Raw genomic sequence first — 14628 nt, 5'->3', positions numbered from 1 at the left:
AGGCTGGAGTGCAGTGGCGCAATCTCGGCTCACTGCAAGCTCTGCCTCCCGGGTTCACGCCATTCTCCTGTCTCAGCCTCTCCGAGTAGCTGGGACTACAGGCGCCCACCACCACGCCCGGCTAATTTTTTGTATTTTTAGTAGAGACGGGGTTTCACCGTGGTTTTGATCTCCTGACCTCGTGATCCGCCCGCCTCGGCCTCCCAAAGTGCTGGGATTACAAGCGTGAGCCACTGCGCCCGGCCAATAGTTTTTCACATGGATGTTTCTGTGGGAGGATCAGTGCTGGGAAGTCCTATTCCCCCATCTTGCTGTTGTCCCACCTTTTTCTCCTTTATGTATGATAATCTAGGGTTGACTGTAACTGATTTTATACAATATATATTTTAGCAATTTGGATATTCATGTCAGCTGGAGACTGCTCAATGAGATGACAACTAATATTTATTGTGTACTTACTCTGTGCTGGGCATCATACTAAGTGCTTTATGTGTATTTAATTATCGCAGTCAGCCCTTTGAGAGAGGTTTAGTTATCCCACTCATACAGATACAGAAACTAAGATGTAGAGAAGTTTAAATCATTTGCTTAGTCATTCATTCATTCAACATATCTTTGCATGCCCCTAGTAGTTGTAGCTGCATTAGCTGCACATACACAGATAGAAAGTAGCAGAACTGGATTCCCACTGATTTTTTAACTGGAAAAGTCAATATCTCATTACTTTCTTACATTGCACTGCTTTATCTGATTAAGAAGCATGCTTATGTCAATTTCAAGTGAGAGAGTGCAGTACAAGTACCCTCTTATAGCTATATTAAAATCTATTTTTAGACTCATATTCACTTCTTTGCTATGCTATGTCTATTTGATGTAATATATTTTATGTCAATTCCGAAGATATATGTATTCAAATGTAAGGTGCCATTTTCTCCCAAGTTAAAGTCACTTTGGTGTTTTGAAATGTTTTTGTTAATAGTGCCTAATAGGCCTCTAGTCCTTATTTATTTAAAGCCTCAAACAAGAACCAACTGACTGTTTCTCTCAAAAAAAGAGGAACCTCAACTGTTAGTTTTTGAACTGAGAGTGAACTGGAAGGAAAAAGAAAACTTTTCCCACCCCCCGACAGGATCTGGTTTGAACCAAACCCAAACTTAAACAACTTCAGTCACAGATAAACCCTCAAGCCAGAATTAAGTTTGAAACAAATTGCTAGGCTTCTTTCTTCATCAGTGGCACTGTTTTTAGAGTTCTTCACTAAAGAGAAGTGTATAAAACTGCATTCTGTGAAGAATTCAACTTTGCAAAAACTTTCTGCATATTAGGCTACTTTTGTAACTCTTCCAGTGATTGGCACCAGAGTAGAAGAGAGATTAGATGACAGAGAAAGTAGTAGAATCAGACCCACATTACAGAGGTACTTAGGGTCATCTCCTCTTCTGTCACAAATCCCCAGTGAGCATTTTTATTCTTGCTTTAGTCAGCAAAATCTTATGGTCATCCATTGGGACTGCAAATTTTGAGGGGTTGGCGGGAAGCAACATAAGCTCTATGCATATTGCAGGTGAAACCTGAGCATTTAACCTTATAGTGAATTTTAAAGTCAAAGGTACTTTGTATACAGGAGTGTCAAATATGTTACTTTGGTTTTTTGTTTGTTTGTTTTTTTATAATTTTTTTTCTTTTCCCCCCGAGACGGGGTCTTGCCCTATCACCGAGGCTGGAGTGCAGTGGCGTGATCACAGCTCAGGGCAACCTCAACTTCCTGGGCTCAAGTGATCCTCCCACCTCAGCCTCCCCAGAAGCTTGGACTATAGGCATTTGTCACCACACCCGGCTAATTGTGTGTGTGTGTGTGTGTGTGTGTGTTAGAGATGGCATCTCACTACATTATCTAGGCTGGTCTCCAATTCTTGGGCTTAAGTGATCCCTCGGCCTTGGCCTCCCAAGTGCTAGAATTATAGGCGTGAGCCACTGCACCTGGCCAGAATGTTATTTTAATTCAAACTTTTGTTGTTGTTTTTTTGTAAGACAGGGTCTCACTTTGTCACCTAGGCTGGAGTGGAGTGGAGTGATCTTAGCTCACTGCAGCCTAGACCTCCTGCCTCAGCGCCCCAAGTAGCTGGAACTACAGGTGCGTGCCACCACACCTGGCTAATTTTTTGTATTTTTTGTAGAGACAGGGTTTCCCTACGTTGCCCAGGCTGGTCTTGATCTCCTGAGCTCATCTGCCTGCCTCGGTCTCCCAAAGTACTAGGATTACAAGCGCCCTCAGCCAAACTCAGACTTATTACATGCCTAAGATATTGGATTTTTAAATAATTTTTTAATATTCTGAAATTTTTCTTTTTTCTAAAATCTTTAGGTACAAGCAAAAGTGCTAAGAATTGTCACATAACCTGAAAGTTTCTTTAGTGCTTATCTTCTACATTCATTTTTTTAGCCTGCCATTGGACTTAACCTTTAATCAGATAATATTTTGCTTAAATCCTTATTTGCTCTTGTATCTTTAACCACTGCTGGGCTTAAGTATCAGACACAACCTAATAAAACCATTGATTGCTTCCTTTTCTGGCTTCTGGGGCACATACAACACAGTGGGGTATACCAAGAGATCCATTATCTTAAAATACTGTTTCTCTTTTAGAGAAATGGATATATAAGCAAGATACTTTACAACCATGAAAAACCAGCATTTTATTTTGTTTCCATATTCAACTAGTAACTCCATATTTCCTTCTTTCGTCCTTTTTTTTTAACTTTGTAAAATGTACTGCCTTGGAAATAGATGGGTAGTAAATCAAGCTTTCAGCTTATCTGACAAATATCAGGGACTTTATAAATTCCCCTGTTATCCCAAACCATAGCATTTCAAGTTTGTTTTCAGTCTTCATAAAGACGATGGTTAAATGGATGGGAAAGACTGTTACCTTTCCATTTCCTCTTGCTAAAACTTTCAGAGGTGAGAACAGCTGTCACCGATTATGTTAGTTATGTTATATCCATAGTCATCCATAATTCAGAGCAGTGGCTCTCAACAAGGGGACATATGGCTATGTCTAGAGGTGTCTTTGATTGTAATAACTGGGGAGTGCTACTGGCATTTAGTGGATAGAGACCAGAGATTCTGCTACCCATCTTGTAGTGCACAGGACAGTCCCCTGCAGCAAAGAATATTTCATCCACAAATGTCAATATAGCCAGCATTGAAAAACCTGTTTTATAGTGGTCTGGGGATTGTATAAGGAAAATGCCACAAGCATAAACATCTTAGAAATGAACTTCAGCAGCCCATAAATGAACCCAGGTATACCTTTTCACCTGACAATGGCTCTTTAAAAAGTATATATTCAGGTATGTTATAGCAATAATTACATTGGAACATACAAAACCATTTATTATACTGAATTATCTTTGAAAAGTAGTTCTTTCTTAATCATGCCATGGACCCTTTGACAGTCTAGTGAAACCAAATTAATGTTTTCAGGTGGATAAAATAAAATGCATAGGATTACAAAAGAAACCAGTTATATACTTAAAAAAATTTTAAACTATGACACACTAGTAGGTTCTTTATTAAAGCATTAAATTATATAATCCTTTCGTATATCTAATAACCATAATTTTGAAGTATAAAGAAATCTGCAGCAATTGTGATGTGATAAAAAAAAAAACTATGATTTCTATTGGTGACAGTCATAGATCCTAAAACCACTGTGATTTTTTTTCTTTTTCTTTTTCTTTTCTTTTGTGACAGAGTCTCACTCATCACCCAAGCTGGAGTGCAGTGGCGTGATCTCAGCTTACTGCAACGTCCGCTTTCCGGGTTCAAGCGATTCTCCTGCCTCAGCCTCCTGAGTAGCTGGGACTGCAGACGCACACCACCACACCCGGCTAATTTTTTTGTATTTTTAGTAGAGTTGGGGTTTCACCATGTTGGCCAGGCTGGTCTCGAACTCCTGACCTCAGATGATACACCTGCCTCGGCCTCCCAAAATGCTGGGATTACAGGCATGAGCCATTGTGCCCAGCCTTTGGTGATTTTTTTTTTAAGTATGTTTTTAAACAATGCCGAATTTAAGCTAGAAGTAGATAAACATAAAGGTAGAATTTTTTTCTCTCTTCCTAGTTCATGTACTGTAGTTCAGAACCACTTTGTAAATGATCATCTCAGAATCAGAAGAGCAAAAGGCTTTCCCTTTTGGCACAGAATCATCTTAGTGAGAAACGAATCGATCATTTGTTAGCTTTGGATAACAAAAGTTCTATGCAATACCCAAGAATTTACCATTATGTTTTAACAATGTAAAATTATCTCAAAAAATCTCATGAAGTGTATTGCCTCTGGAGTTGGAGGGTTTGAGTTCGGGATATTTTACTTGTATGAGACTCAATTTTCTCATCTTTAAAATTGGCATAATCCTACTTTATAGATTTGGTGTAAGATTTCAATTGATATGTTGCATATACACTGTACCATATGTATTGTAGCAAGGTAAATACTCAAATATTTACAATATTGATGATGATTGCTTAAAAGTAAATACATAGGTATATTAAAACAGAAAAAGTTTTAATTCAATTTTTTGTCTCCTTTTGTATTTCCTTCAATCAAACCAATACGTCCATTTTTAAATAAGTTGGAAATTATCATTCACTTTACATATTAATTTGCTGTGGAATTTTTTCTCTAGTGAATTGAGACTGATTAGATTTGCCAAAATTAAATTTCTGTGATTTTAAGGAATACACTTATAATTTGGAGAGGGATTCATTCATAATACATGTTATAAACCTGTATTGGTGTTTACCTAAAAGCCTTATGTCAATGAATTCTAGAAGTCAAGGGTAAACTTAGCTTTGATAACATGAAAACTAGATCCTAATACTTTACTTGTAGATTATATCTTTGTGGATATCAAGATGCTAAACTAAAAATAAGTGATTTGTAAAGAAGCACTATCTGCTTTGTGACCACTTTCAGTTTTTTGCCCCCTCTAATTGTGGACAAAGTGACCATTTCACAGGATGGTAAAGTTCTACTTAATAGTCAGGATCTTAATAATATCCCAGAATATAATCAGGATGCTGTGCATCTGCCAACTTGTAAACTGGCTAACTGCTCTTGGATTATGTGACTGAATATAATGTTTAGGAGGTTTCAAGTAAATGTTCTTACAAGTCATATTTTATGATGTTACCTTTCTTTGTGTAGGTGTATATTTACACAGAGGTACATTGACAATTATACAGAGTAACAAGCATGATAAGCTCTTCTCTCTGGTTTATCTTGCATTTTGATGGTAGATTTTGTTTTAATACTCTAGTTTTTTCTCTTCTCTTTCCCAAATGAATTACTCATCTTCCAATTCTGTTCCCCTTTATTTTTCAAACTACGGATGTTTAAATCTGGGACGAATTGTATATGCTGATGCATTTAAGTAATTTATAAAGGCAGACCTTGTTGCAGCATGTCTTGGAATAATTTTTATTCTTTTATTTCCTATGAAAGAATTTCTTCATTCATCAACAAATAATTATTAAGCTCCTATTAAGTGTCAGGGTACTATTCTGGGCGCTAAAGGTACAGTAGTAAACAAAAGGCTCTGTCCTGGTTTGTTTATATTCTGGTCTCAACAATTGTTTACTGCTCTGATAATGAGTTTGCAGAAAATGTCACGTTGTTATAAGTGAATGTAATTTCATAAAATAACTGAGAAGCGACTGGGTGCAGTGGCTCACGCCTATAATCACAGCACTTTGGGAGGCCAAGGTGGGCAGATCACGAGGTCAAGAGATCAAGACCATCCTGACCAACATGGTGAAACACTATCTCTACTAAAAATACAAAAATTAGCTGGGCGTGGTGGCGCGTGCCTGTAGTCCCAGCTACTTGGGAGGCTGAGGCAGGAGAATCGCTTGAACCGAGGGGGCAGGGGTTGCAGGGAGCCGAAATCGCACCACTGCACTCCAGCCTGGTGACAGAGCAAGACTCCGTCCTAAAAAAAAAACAAAAAAAAAACTGAGAAGCATTATAATACAGGTAATAGAAGAGTTCTCATTCCTACTCATGTAAATAAGACAGTACTATATTAGAATATGACAAATATTTAATGGTTTTTAATATTTTCATATCTGCCCTTAGTTATTGTTGACAGTTTATTTTAATTAAAGTCTTTATTTTTATGTCTCTAATTTTTCTTTTCCAGAAACTGGCAGACCTTTCACTTCGTATCCAACAAATTGAAACAACTCTCAATATTTTAGATGCAAAGGTTGGTATTTCTCAATAATTTGTAGTATAAACTTTGTTGTACATATACCAGCTTTCTTAATCATACTTAATTTTCATTGCATGTGGGAGTGATTCCATTTAGCTTCTGTATCTGTGAAGTGATACTGGTTGAGTTTTTAATTTTACTGCAGCTGCAAAGAAAATGGTGTTCATTATGAACCATTAATTCAGATGTACACATGGTTTGCAATTTCTTTCACTGTGCTAGGCAAACGCATAATGCAAGTAACATGTTAACAAATTGAGCCGTTATCTAGTTCACTTCATTTGATAGAAAATTCCAAATTTATTTTACTAGTTATTATTTGATAATACAATAATAATATAAATCTTTAGATGTCTCAGAGCAAATTTTAGAGACAATATCAGCTGTTTCTATTTGCAGATACCTTAAATGCTAATGAGGAATACCAGTTTTGATATCGGAAATTGCAAGTAATAACTAAGAAAAATAGAAGACTGTTTTAGATTGAAAGCTTAAAGATTTTGATAACAGTGATGTCTTTAGTTTGGTTTCATTTTTAATATTTTTTTACATGTGTTTTTTCTGTTTATAAAGTTATGGAGACACTTAGTGTATTTTCATGACTCACTTTCCTGAAATTAATATTTTCTTTGTCCATTTACCAAAATAAAACTAAGAAATATTCTGTAAATATTTATGAGGAAGAAAAAAATGATATCCCTTTTTAATATGACCAGAATGTCTAGTTTGTACTTTCTACGTCTCTTTATGGACTTCAGCAACTGTGTTTCTCTTAGAACATTTCTCTGGTTTGGAAACCCGGCCTTGAACATGTTCAAGATATTCCTCTAGCAGCCATACCCACTTGAAACTATTTGGGCCATAGCCACTGTGCTAACTATGGTTATCAGTCAACAGTTCTCAATGAGTATTACTGCTTGAGATCTTATTACCATTGGGTTTTTTTTTTAATTATTATTCTTTATTATGAATATGTGTCTTATTTTAATGTTTAAGGAATTCTTAGGGAGTTAGAGTCCAAGGTCGCACATTAAATTACCATATGGACAAGTTAACCTTAGTTATCTCCATGGCCATAGAGTCATCCCCAAAGTTAGCCAAACATCTGACAAATGCGTGTCATTGATATCAGGATGAACTCAGAAAAGAAGGTTTGTATGGGTCTCGCAGATCTAACCTGAAATGCTTAACTATTTCATAGTGAAAGCTAAACCATTTCAGGTTGAAATACCAACAATATGCCCATTTTTTTGCATACAAGAAACATATTTTAATAACATTCAGTGGTGAATGTTCAAAGAAGAAAAAAGAATGAGCTGTGTCACACATTAAGGTGTAAAGACAAGAGTTTTGTCATATCCTAGATAATTGAAACTCAAAATTTGCACAAAGCCCTTTTTTTCAAAGTATTATCAATAGAAATATTTTTACAACAACTTTTCTAAGTACATGTTCTTATCTCCACTTTACAGGTGAGATAATTGAGACATAGGGAGATTTACACAAGATCAGACAGCTTGTGAGTGGTAGTAAAAGTTAAACCTGACAGTCTGACTTCAAAGACCAGGCTCTCAGTCCTTACACTAGGATTGTCTATATTTTGAAAATAATGGTTATATAAACTAAATTAGATTTTTGAGAAGTTCTTCAAAAGAATTTGTGACCGTCTTTCACTTTTAGTTTATGACATAGAAAATTAAAGATATTGTGAACCTATTTGTATAGCCTTAAAACTTAAGACAGCTATTAAAAATACACAAACCTAGAAACTTAGTGTTTATTTATGCAAGTACTATCTTCATATTCCAATACTAATTTTCTTTTCTCAGTTGTCATCTATCCCAGGCCTAGATGATGTCACAGTTGAAGTATCTCCTTTAAATGTCACCAGTGTCACAAATGGAGCACATCCTGAAGCCACTTCAGAGCAACCACAGGTAAGTGAGTTCTAAGAAACGAGCAAATGTTCTTGGTTGAAACTGATAGTCTTAAGCAGCAGGTTGGAAGGAAGAAAAATAAACATGTAAAACTTCTAATAGTAAAATTTTAAAACCTTATTAACATAGGAAATGAAGTTTGGGAAAAACAAATTAGCTGTGTTATTTTGAAGGGCTTCCTGAATTTAATACTTTCTTTGCCTATAAAAAAGAAAATCTATATAGGACTAGGAAAAAGCCTCAAATAATTATTTTCTTCAAAATAATTAGAAATTTTTCTAAGTTCTTAGAAGAAATGTACTTTTAAAATGTTTTATTGTAAAATTTTTAAACATACACAAAAATAGACCTGGATTCACCAGTTGTCACAATTGCTTCACCTATTTTTTTGGTCACTTGCTGAAATTAATTCCAGACATCTTGTCATCTCACCCCTGCATAAATTTTTGAGCATCTCTGAAAAGTTTTGACATTTTGTTTTGTAGCATTTGTTTATATAATAAATGCCTTTATCATATACACTGTAATTAACAATAATCGGCCAGGTGCAGTCACTCAGGCCTGTAATCCCAACACTTTGGGAGGCTGAGGCAGGTGGCTTGCTTGAGCTCAGGAGTTTGAGATCAGCCTGGGCAACATGGTAAAACCCTATCTCCACTAAAAATACAAAAATTAGCCAGGTTTGGTTGCACGCACCTGTGGTCTCAGCTACTCGGGAGGCTGAGGTGAGAGGATCACTTGAGCCCACGAGGCAGAGGTTGCAGTGAACCGAGATTACACTACTGCACCCCAGCCTAGGTAAGACCCTGCCTCAAAAAAAAAATAAATAAATAAATAAATAAATAAAACATCCTCTGGTATTGTCTAACCCGTTGTTACTCAAGTACACCCCATGGACCAACCACATGGGCATCACCTGGCAGCTGGTTAGAATGAAGCATCTCAGGCTCCGCCCCAAAACTGCTGATGAGAATCTACATTTTAACAAGACCCCTAGGTGATCTGTAGGCTCTTAAAATTTGAGAGCTACTGATCTTAGAAATACCAGTTGTCTAAAAAGTGTGTTTTTGAAGTTGATTCGTTTGAATCAGCATCCTAGTAAAAGCTATACTTTACATTTGGCTCTTAGATCTTAACATTTACTGATGCTTCTGTATGAATTTAAATTTTCTATTACTTTTTATTTCAAAAAATAAAAATTCTTTGTTGTTTGAGAACAATCTCTAGTGTATCTCAGCGAGGTATTAAAATCTAAAACAAAGTAATCATCAAAATGGTGGCCTACCAAAGTAATAATAATAAACAAATAAAACAAATAGACTTATAAATGGAATTCTGCCTTTGTACCTGAAAGCACTTTTCACAGGATATTTTTTAGAACACGATGATGTTGACACTGATGATAACAGCTAACACTTCAAGAGTGCTTTCTGTGTACCAAGGCATGCACGTTTCTAAGTGCCTTTCATAAATAATTTAATATTTACAACAGCCCTATAATATAAGCACCATATTATCAATCTTAATTTATAGATGGGTCAAATGAGGTATATAGAGGTTAAGCAACTTGCTGAAGGTCGAAAAGTAACGTAAGAGCTAGAATTTTAACCCAGACAGTCTGGTGCCAAGAGCCCTAGCACTTACCTTCTTCACTACACTGTACTACACTACACTACACTGTTTTCAGTACCTGTATTCAATTTATTAAACATATTGAGGATGTGTGGTATGAGGCCCTGTAGAAAGAGCCATATATTTAGAATATAGTATATATTTGGGTAATAAATTAGATGATTATTTACTTAATTAGATATTATAAAATTTAACATCCATTTATTTAATATAGCAAATTTCATTATGGCCATTCAAATGTATAAAATGTGCAAGAGGATATCCAGATGTTGTAGAGGAGTTTAGCTTTACATTCTCTCAATTAAATATGACTATACTCTTTCTAAAACAAAGCATCTATAAAGAATATTAAGAAAATATTTCCACACTACCTAGTAGTTATTATGTGGTGGATAGAGCTGTCATATAGTTCTGTAAGATTTTTAAGTATACCTGTCTAACTTTGATTATTAATTTTTCCAGGTGATATTATGAATGCCATCTATGAATGCCATCTATAATATGCCCTTTAAAATTTTTATGCAGTTGTGTTGGTCCTCACATATTTAATGTCCCAAAAATTGATTACCAGTAATCACAGCTGAATTTCTTAATTTGCTTTGCAAATTCAGAATAACCTGGTATATCTCTGGCAATTTTATTTAAAAATTGTATATGTATTTATTTAAAAGGTTTATGAAGTTCTGTTGGCTTCCAAAGTTTGAAATACTGTGATAAAATTGTGTGTTGATTAGCTTAATAAAATAACTGCTCAGCATGTTCTTAATATTCACATCAACTTCTCATTTCTTCATTGTTATTCATTGGTATATTTTATACAAAATATTTTGAAGTGGGCTTAAGTATTGCTTAATCCAGAGTTTTCATTGACATTATAGTCAACTCAATTATCAGATAAAGGAGAATAATGCACTCTTTAAAAAAATCATCTATTTATCACTCTCTCTAATCTATACATGAGTCAAAGACCCAAGGTTTGTGTACTGATTTTTCTGCAACTTTAATTTCATGGTTCAGATTTCATCATTATTCACAATAGAATATCCAATTGTGCAGAGTGAGATTGATTTGAGAATAAATGAAGGACAGTTGAGAGATATGATGTAGAGGATTTAATGGGTCATTCAAATAGCAAAGGTGTAATACTTTTCATAATTAAACCTTGTTGAGGTCTTGGTCATTAGGCAAAAGTGAACAACTGAGAGTTGATATCTGGCCAGGATGTAGTTCTCATTTGCACCATTTTGCTATTATATAAGTTTAGTTTCCATAAATTGTTAAAAAACATACTTGGTTATTGTTTTAATTTTTTATTTAATTAACAGTGTTTTGGAATTTTTGTATTTATATTATAGATGAATATGTGTATATATATATATATATATATACTCACTTTGGTAAAACTTAGCAATATCACATAACAGAAGAAACCTAAAGGATTTTTGGATGTTTTATTTGCTTTGGAGTTTTTTGACAGATTTAATTTATCTTTGAATTATCTGAGGAAAAACTTCAATATGTAATTCACATTCATAGTCTAAAGACTATGAAGATATAAAGATATTGATTTATCTACATTTCAGAATGAACAATAGACATAAAATTGATTTCTTCTAAGGAAATTCTTTTAATGCTTATATACAGATAATGAGAGAGATTCACCAAAGTAAGCTTTTCCTAAATGTTTGGTTTGGTAGAAAAATCAAGTACTGTATACAGGCAGTTCTATCTAGTTTTGCATTTAAGCAAGGATATGGTTCTCATATGCACAAGTTTCAGTAACATGGTACCATGCAAAGTGAAGACTGCCTATATAACAACAACATTTTTATCTAAAAAGACCATTGCCCAGTATTCTTTATTGTAAGTCATATTTAGTATGACATTATGACTTTTAACCACTCTGTAGATAATGTTACCATTAATAGTTCCATCAGTAGCTGAAATGTATAAAACCAGATAATTTTGTCTGACAAACTGGCTTCTCTTCTACAACTTCTCCAAAAATTGCTTTCTGAGAGTTAGAAGAGCCATGTCCACTTAGAATAAAATGATTTAATAAATAAAGGTCTCAATTAGGTAGATTCTAGATACCAAGGAAATCAATTCATCATTATCTCAATAAATTTATTAATTTGTAAACAGTTGATAGTTTTATTAGCTTTCTTAAAAGTTTTGTTAAAATAGTATCACCACCTGTATATAATTCATGCTTTGTATCAGCACTCTGAAGACAAGTAAAGCAGAATTTTTATTTTAATGCATGAATATACTTGCATTTTAAGGAACCAATATAGTGTTGAAATGTAACCTCCTCTGAAGTGATATTTAAATATTTGTAGATATTTGGAAACATATCTCATAATTAAATTACTGGTATTTAAATTTGGGGAGATGATTTTTTTCTGCAATTTACTGCCTTAGAATTATGGAAAGAAACATTCCTTGTAAGTAATGTGATGGACCCCTTTTGTAAATTGTCTAAAGATTTACACAAAATACTCTCTACAGCAGAACAGTACACAAGACTCTGGACTACAGGAAAGTGAAGTATCAGCAGAAAATATCTTAACTGTAGCCAAGGATCCAAGATATGCGAGATATCTCAAAATGGTTCAAGTGGTAAGCTAATTTGGTCTGTCTTCTTTTTGTAGCAGCCTCATTTGAAATTCTTAACCCTGGAGGTTTTACTGTTATTTTTTTCAATCTGAGAAAACTGCTAAACCAAGTAACCAAGTTTTCTATTCTCTTACTTCCTTTCTATTTTAATTCTCTGATTAAAAAAAAAAAGAAGTCAAATCTTTAGAATTGATCCCACACTTTAACATAGTTTAGTATAGATTTATGTACATTTTTTTGCATTACACAAAGTTATCAATGCAAATCTTAGATACAGAAAGTAATGAAAGTAGACTATTCATTTGGTAAATCAGTTGACTCTAGCTTAATCCCCATTAGCACAAATAATATTTTTTAAAAAAATTTTTATGTTTATCAATGATCTCTTGGCCATGTGTAATGCTTTTAATATTATATGACTTCAGAATTCATATTTTTCCTGAGAAATCATAACATGGTATGGTACCAAAAATATCTGCAGTTGTCTGTGATAGCAGAAGCTAACATTTTTTTATTCCTTTAGAAAGTATTTCAGTAGTTGAAGGAGGTGGTTGTCCGTCATTTTTCTGTTAATCAAACAGTTAAAGCCTGGTGCAGTGACACACACCTCTAATCCTAGCACTTTGGGAGGCTGAGGTAGGAGGATGACTTGAAGACAGGAGTTTGAGACCAGCCTGGGCAACAAAACAAGACCACCTACTTCTACATTAAAAAAAAAAAAAAAAAAAAAAAAAAAAAACTAACTCTGTATGATGGCGTGCACCTGGTAGTGCCAGCTACTCAAGAGGCTGAGGTGGGAGGATTGCTTGAGCCCAGGAGTTCAAGGGTGCAGTGGCTCACGTCACTGATTGTGCCACTGTACTTCAGTGTAGGTGACAGAGCAAGACCCTGTCTCAAAAAATAACAATAATAATAATAATGCTTTTGTGAAATTCTATTATCAAGCAAAAGAAGCACAATACTAATACTAAAGGACAGTTTTGTTTTGCTGTCCATGGGATAGTTTATCACCTAGTAATTTAAAAGCAAATTCTGACAACCAGAAAGAGTAGATTGGCTCATTTGGAAGCTGCACTTTTCCTAGCTATCAGAAGTGGATTTTTTACTTCCACAGTTCATTTTTTCTGAAGCCTAGAGCTCAGGATATTGGCGGTCAATTTAGAAAAAAATAAACCAGACTTCGGGATGAAAATAGATGAAGTTTTTTTAATAAGAATAAAACAAAGCCAGTTTAAGTATGAATCATGATGAACACATTTTTAAAGCTAGAACCCAGGAAAGCCTAAGCTTAAAAGATAGACTTGTTAAAAAACAACAACAAAACTGTTTCACTCTTTTAAACAAAAGGGAGACGCTTCTAAATGACTCAGAAAGATTTTTTATGTTAGCCCCTTCTTGCCAAACCTATATAAAATAAGAAACAGGAAAATCTACTAGGTGATACTCTGTAAAAAAATGACCTGAAATCTTTATGAAGGCTGCATCTTAGGATAATTGTTAAATTCTTGATCTATTGTCTTCAATTTTACAAGAACTTCAAAAAATCTTTTTCTTTTTCATTATAAATCCACCATCTGTTTATTTCACAAATATTTATCAAACGCTTACTTTAAGCTAAGCTACTGTATTAGGTATTATCTAGATTTATTTATCCAACTAAGGTTTCCAGATACCACTTGCAATTTTTATTTTTGTTATTAATTATGTGAACAAGTTCAATTGCTTTTCAGTCATAAATATACATATAAAATAAATGACCCAGGCCAGACATGGTGGCTCACTCCTATAATCCCAGCACTTTGGGAGGCCGAGGTGGGTGGATCACCTGAGGTCGGGAGTTTGAGACCAACCTGACCAACATGGAGAAACCTTGTCTCTCCTAAAAATACAAAATTAGCTGGTCATGGTGGCGCATGCCTGTATTCCCAGCTTCTTGGGAGGCTGAGGCAGGAGAATAGCTTGAACCCGGGAGGTGGAGGTTCACGCATTGTACTCCAGCCTGGGCAACAAGAATGAAACTCTGTCTCAAAAAAAGAAAACAAAACAAAATAAATGACCCTTTAAATATTTACTTTTTATTCATATGTCTTATCACCTCACTAGGAATAAGAGCCAAGATCCTTCACAGGCCCAAGAAATCCTATACAGTTTAGCTCCCC

General features: G+C 34.6%; 1 protein-coding gene across 2 annotated transcripts in view; it reads left to right on the top strand.

Moving 5' to 3' along the window:
- Positions 1–14628, top strand: part of WASHC3 (WASH complex subunit 3) — a 49737-nt gene that overhangs the window by 10468 nt on the left and 24641 nt on the right. The window contains exons 3-5 of one of the 2 annotated variants that reach the window (XM_012509828.2): positions 6210–6275; positions 8111–8218; positions 12365–12472. In XM_012509828.2, the coding sequence (XP_012365282.1) occupies positions 6210–6275; positions 8111–8218; positions 12365–12472 (282 nt within the window). Of the gene's footprint in view, positions 1–6209; positions 6276–8110; positions 8219–12361; positions 12473–14628 lie in introns of both variants that reach the window. The other variant, XM_003269926.4, reaches the window with a different exon arrangement.

The sequence above is a fragment of the Nomascus leucogenys genome, chromosome 10 (assembly GCF_006542625.1).
Source record: "Nomascus leucogenys isolate Asia chromosome 10, Asia_NLE_v1, whole genome shotgun sequence".
Lineage (NCBI taxonomy): Eukaryota > Metazoa > Chordata > Mammalia > Primates > Hylobatidae > Nomascus > Nomascus leucogenys.
Note: the sequence above shows the minus strand (reverse complement) of the source record. Positions and strands in the feature narration are given on the sequence as shown.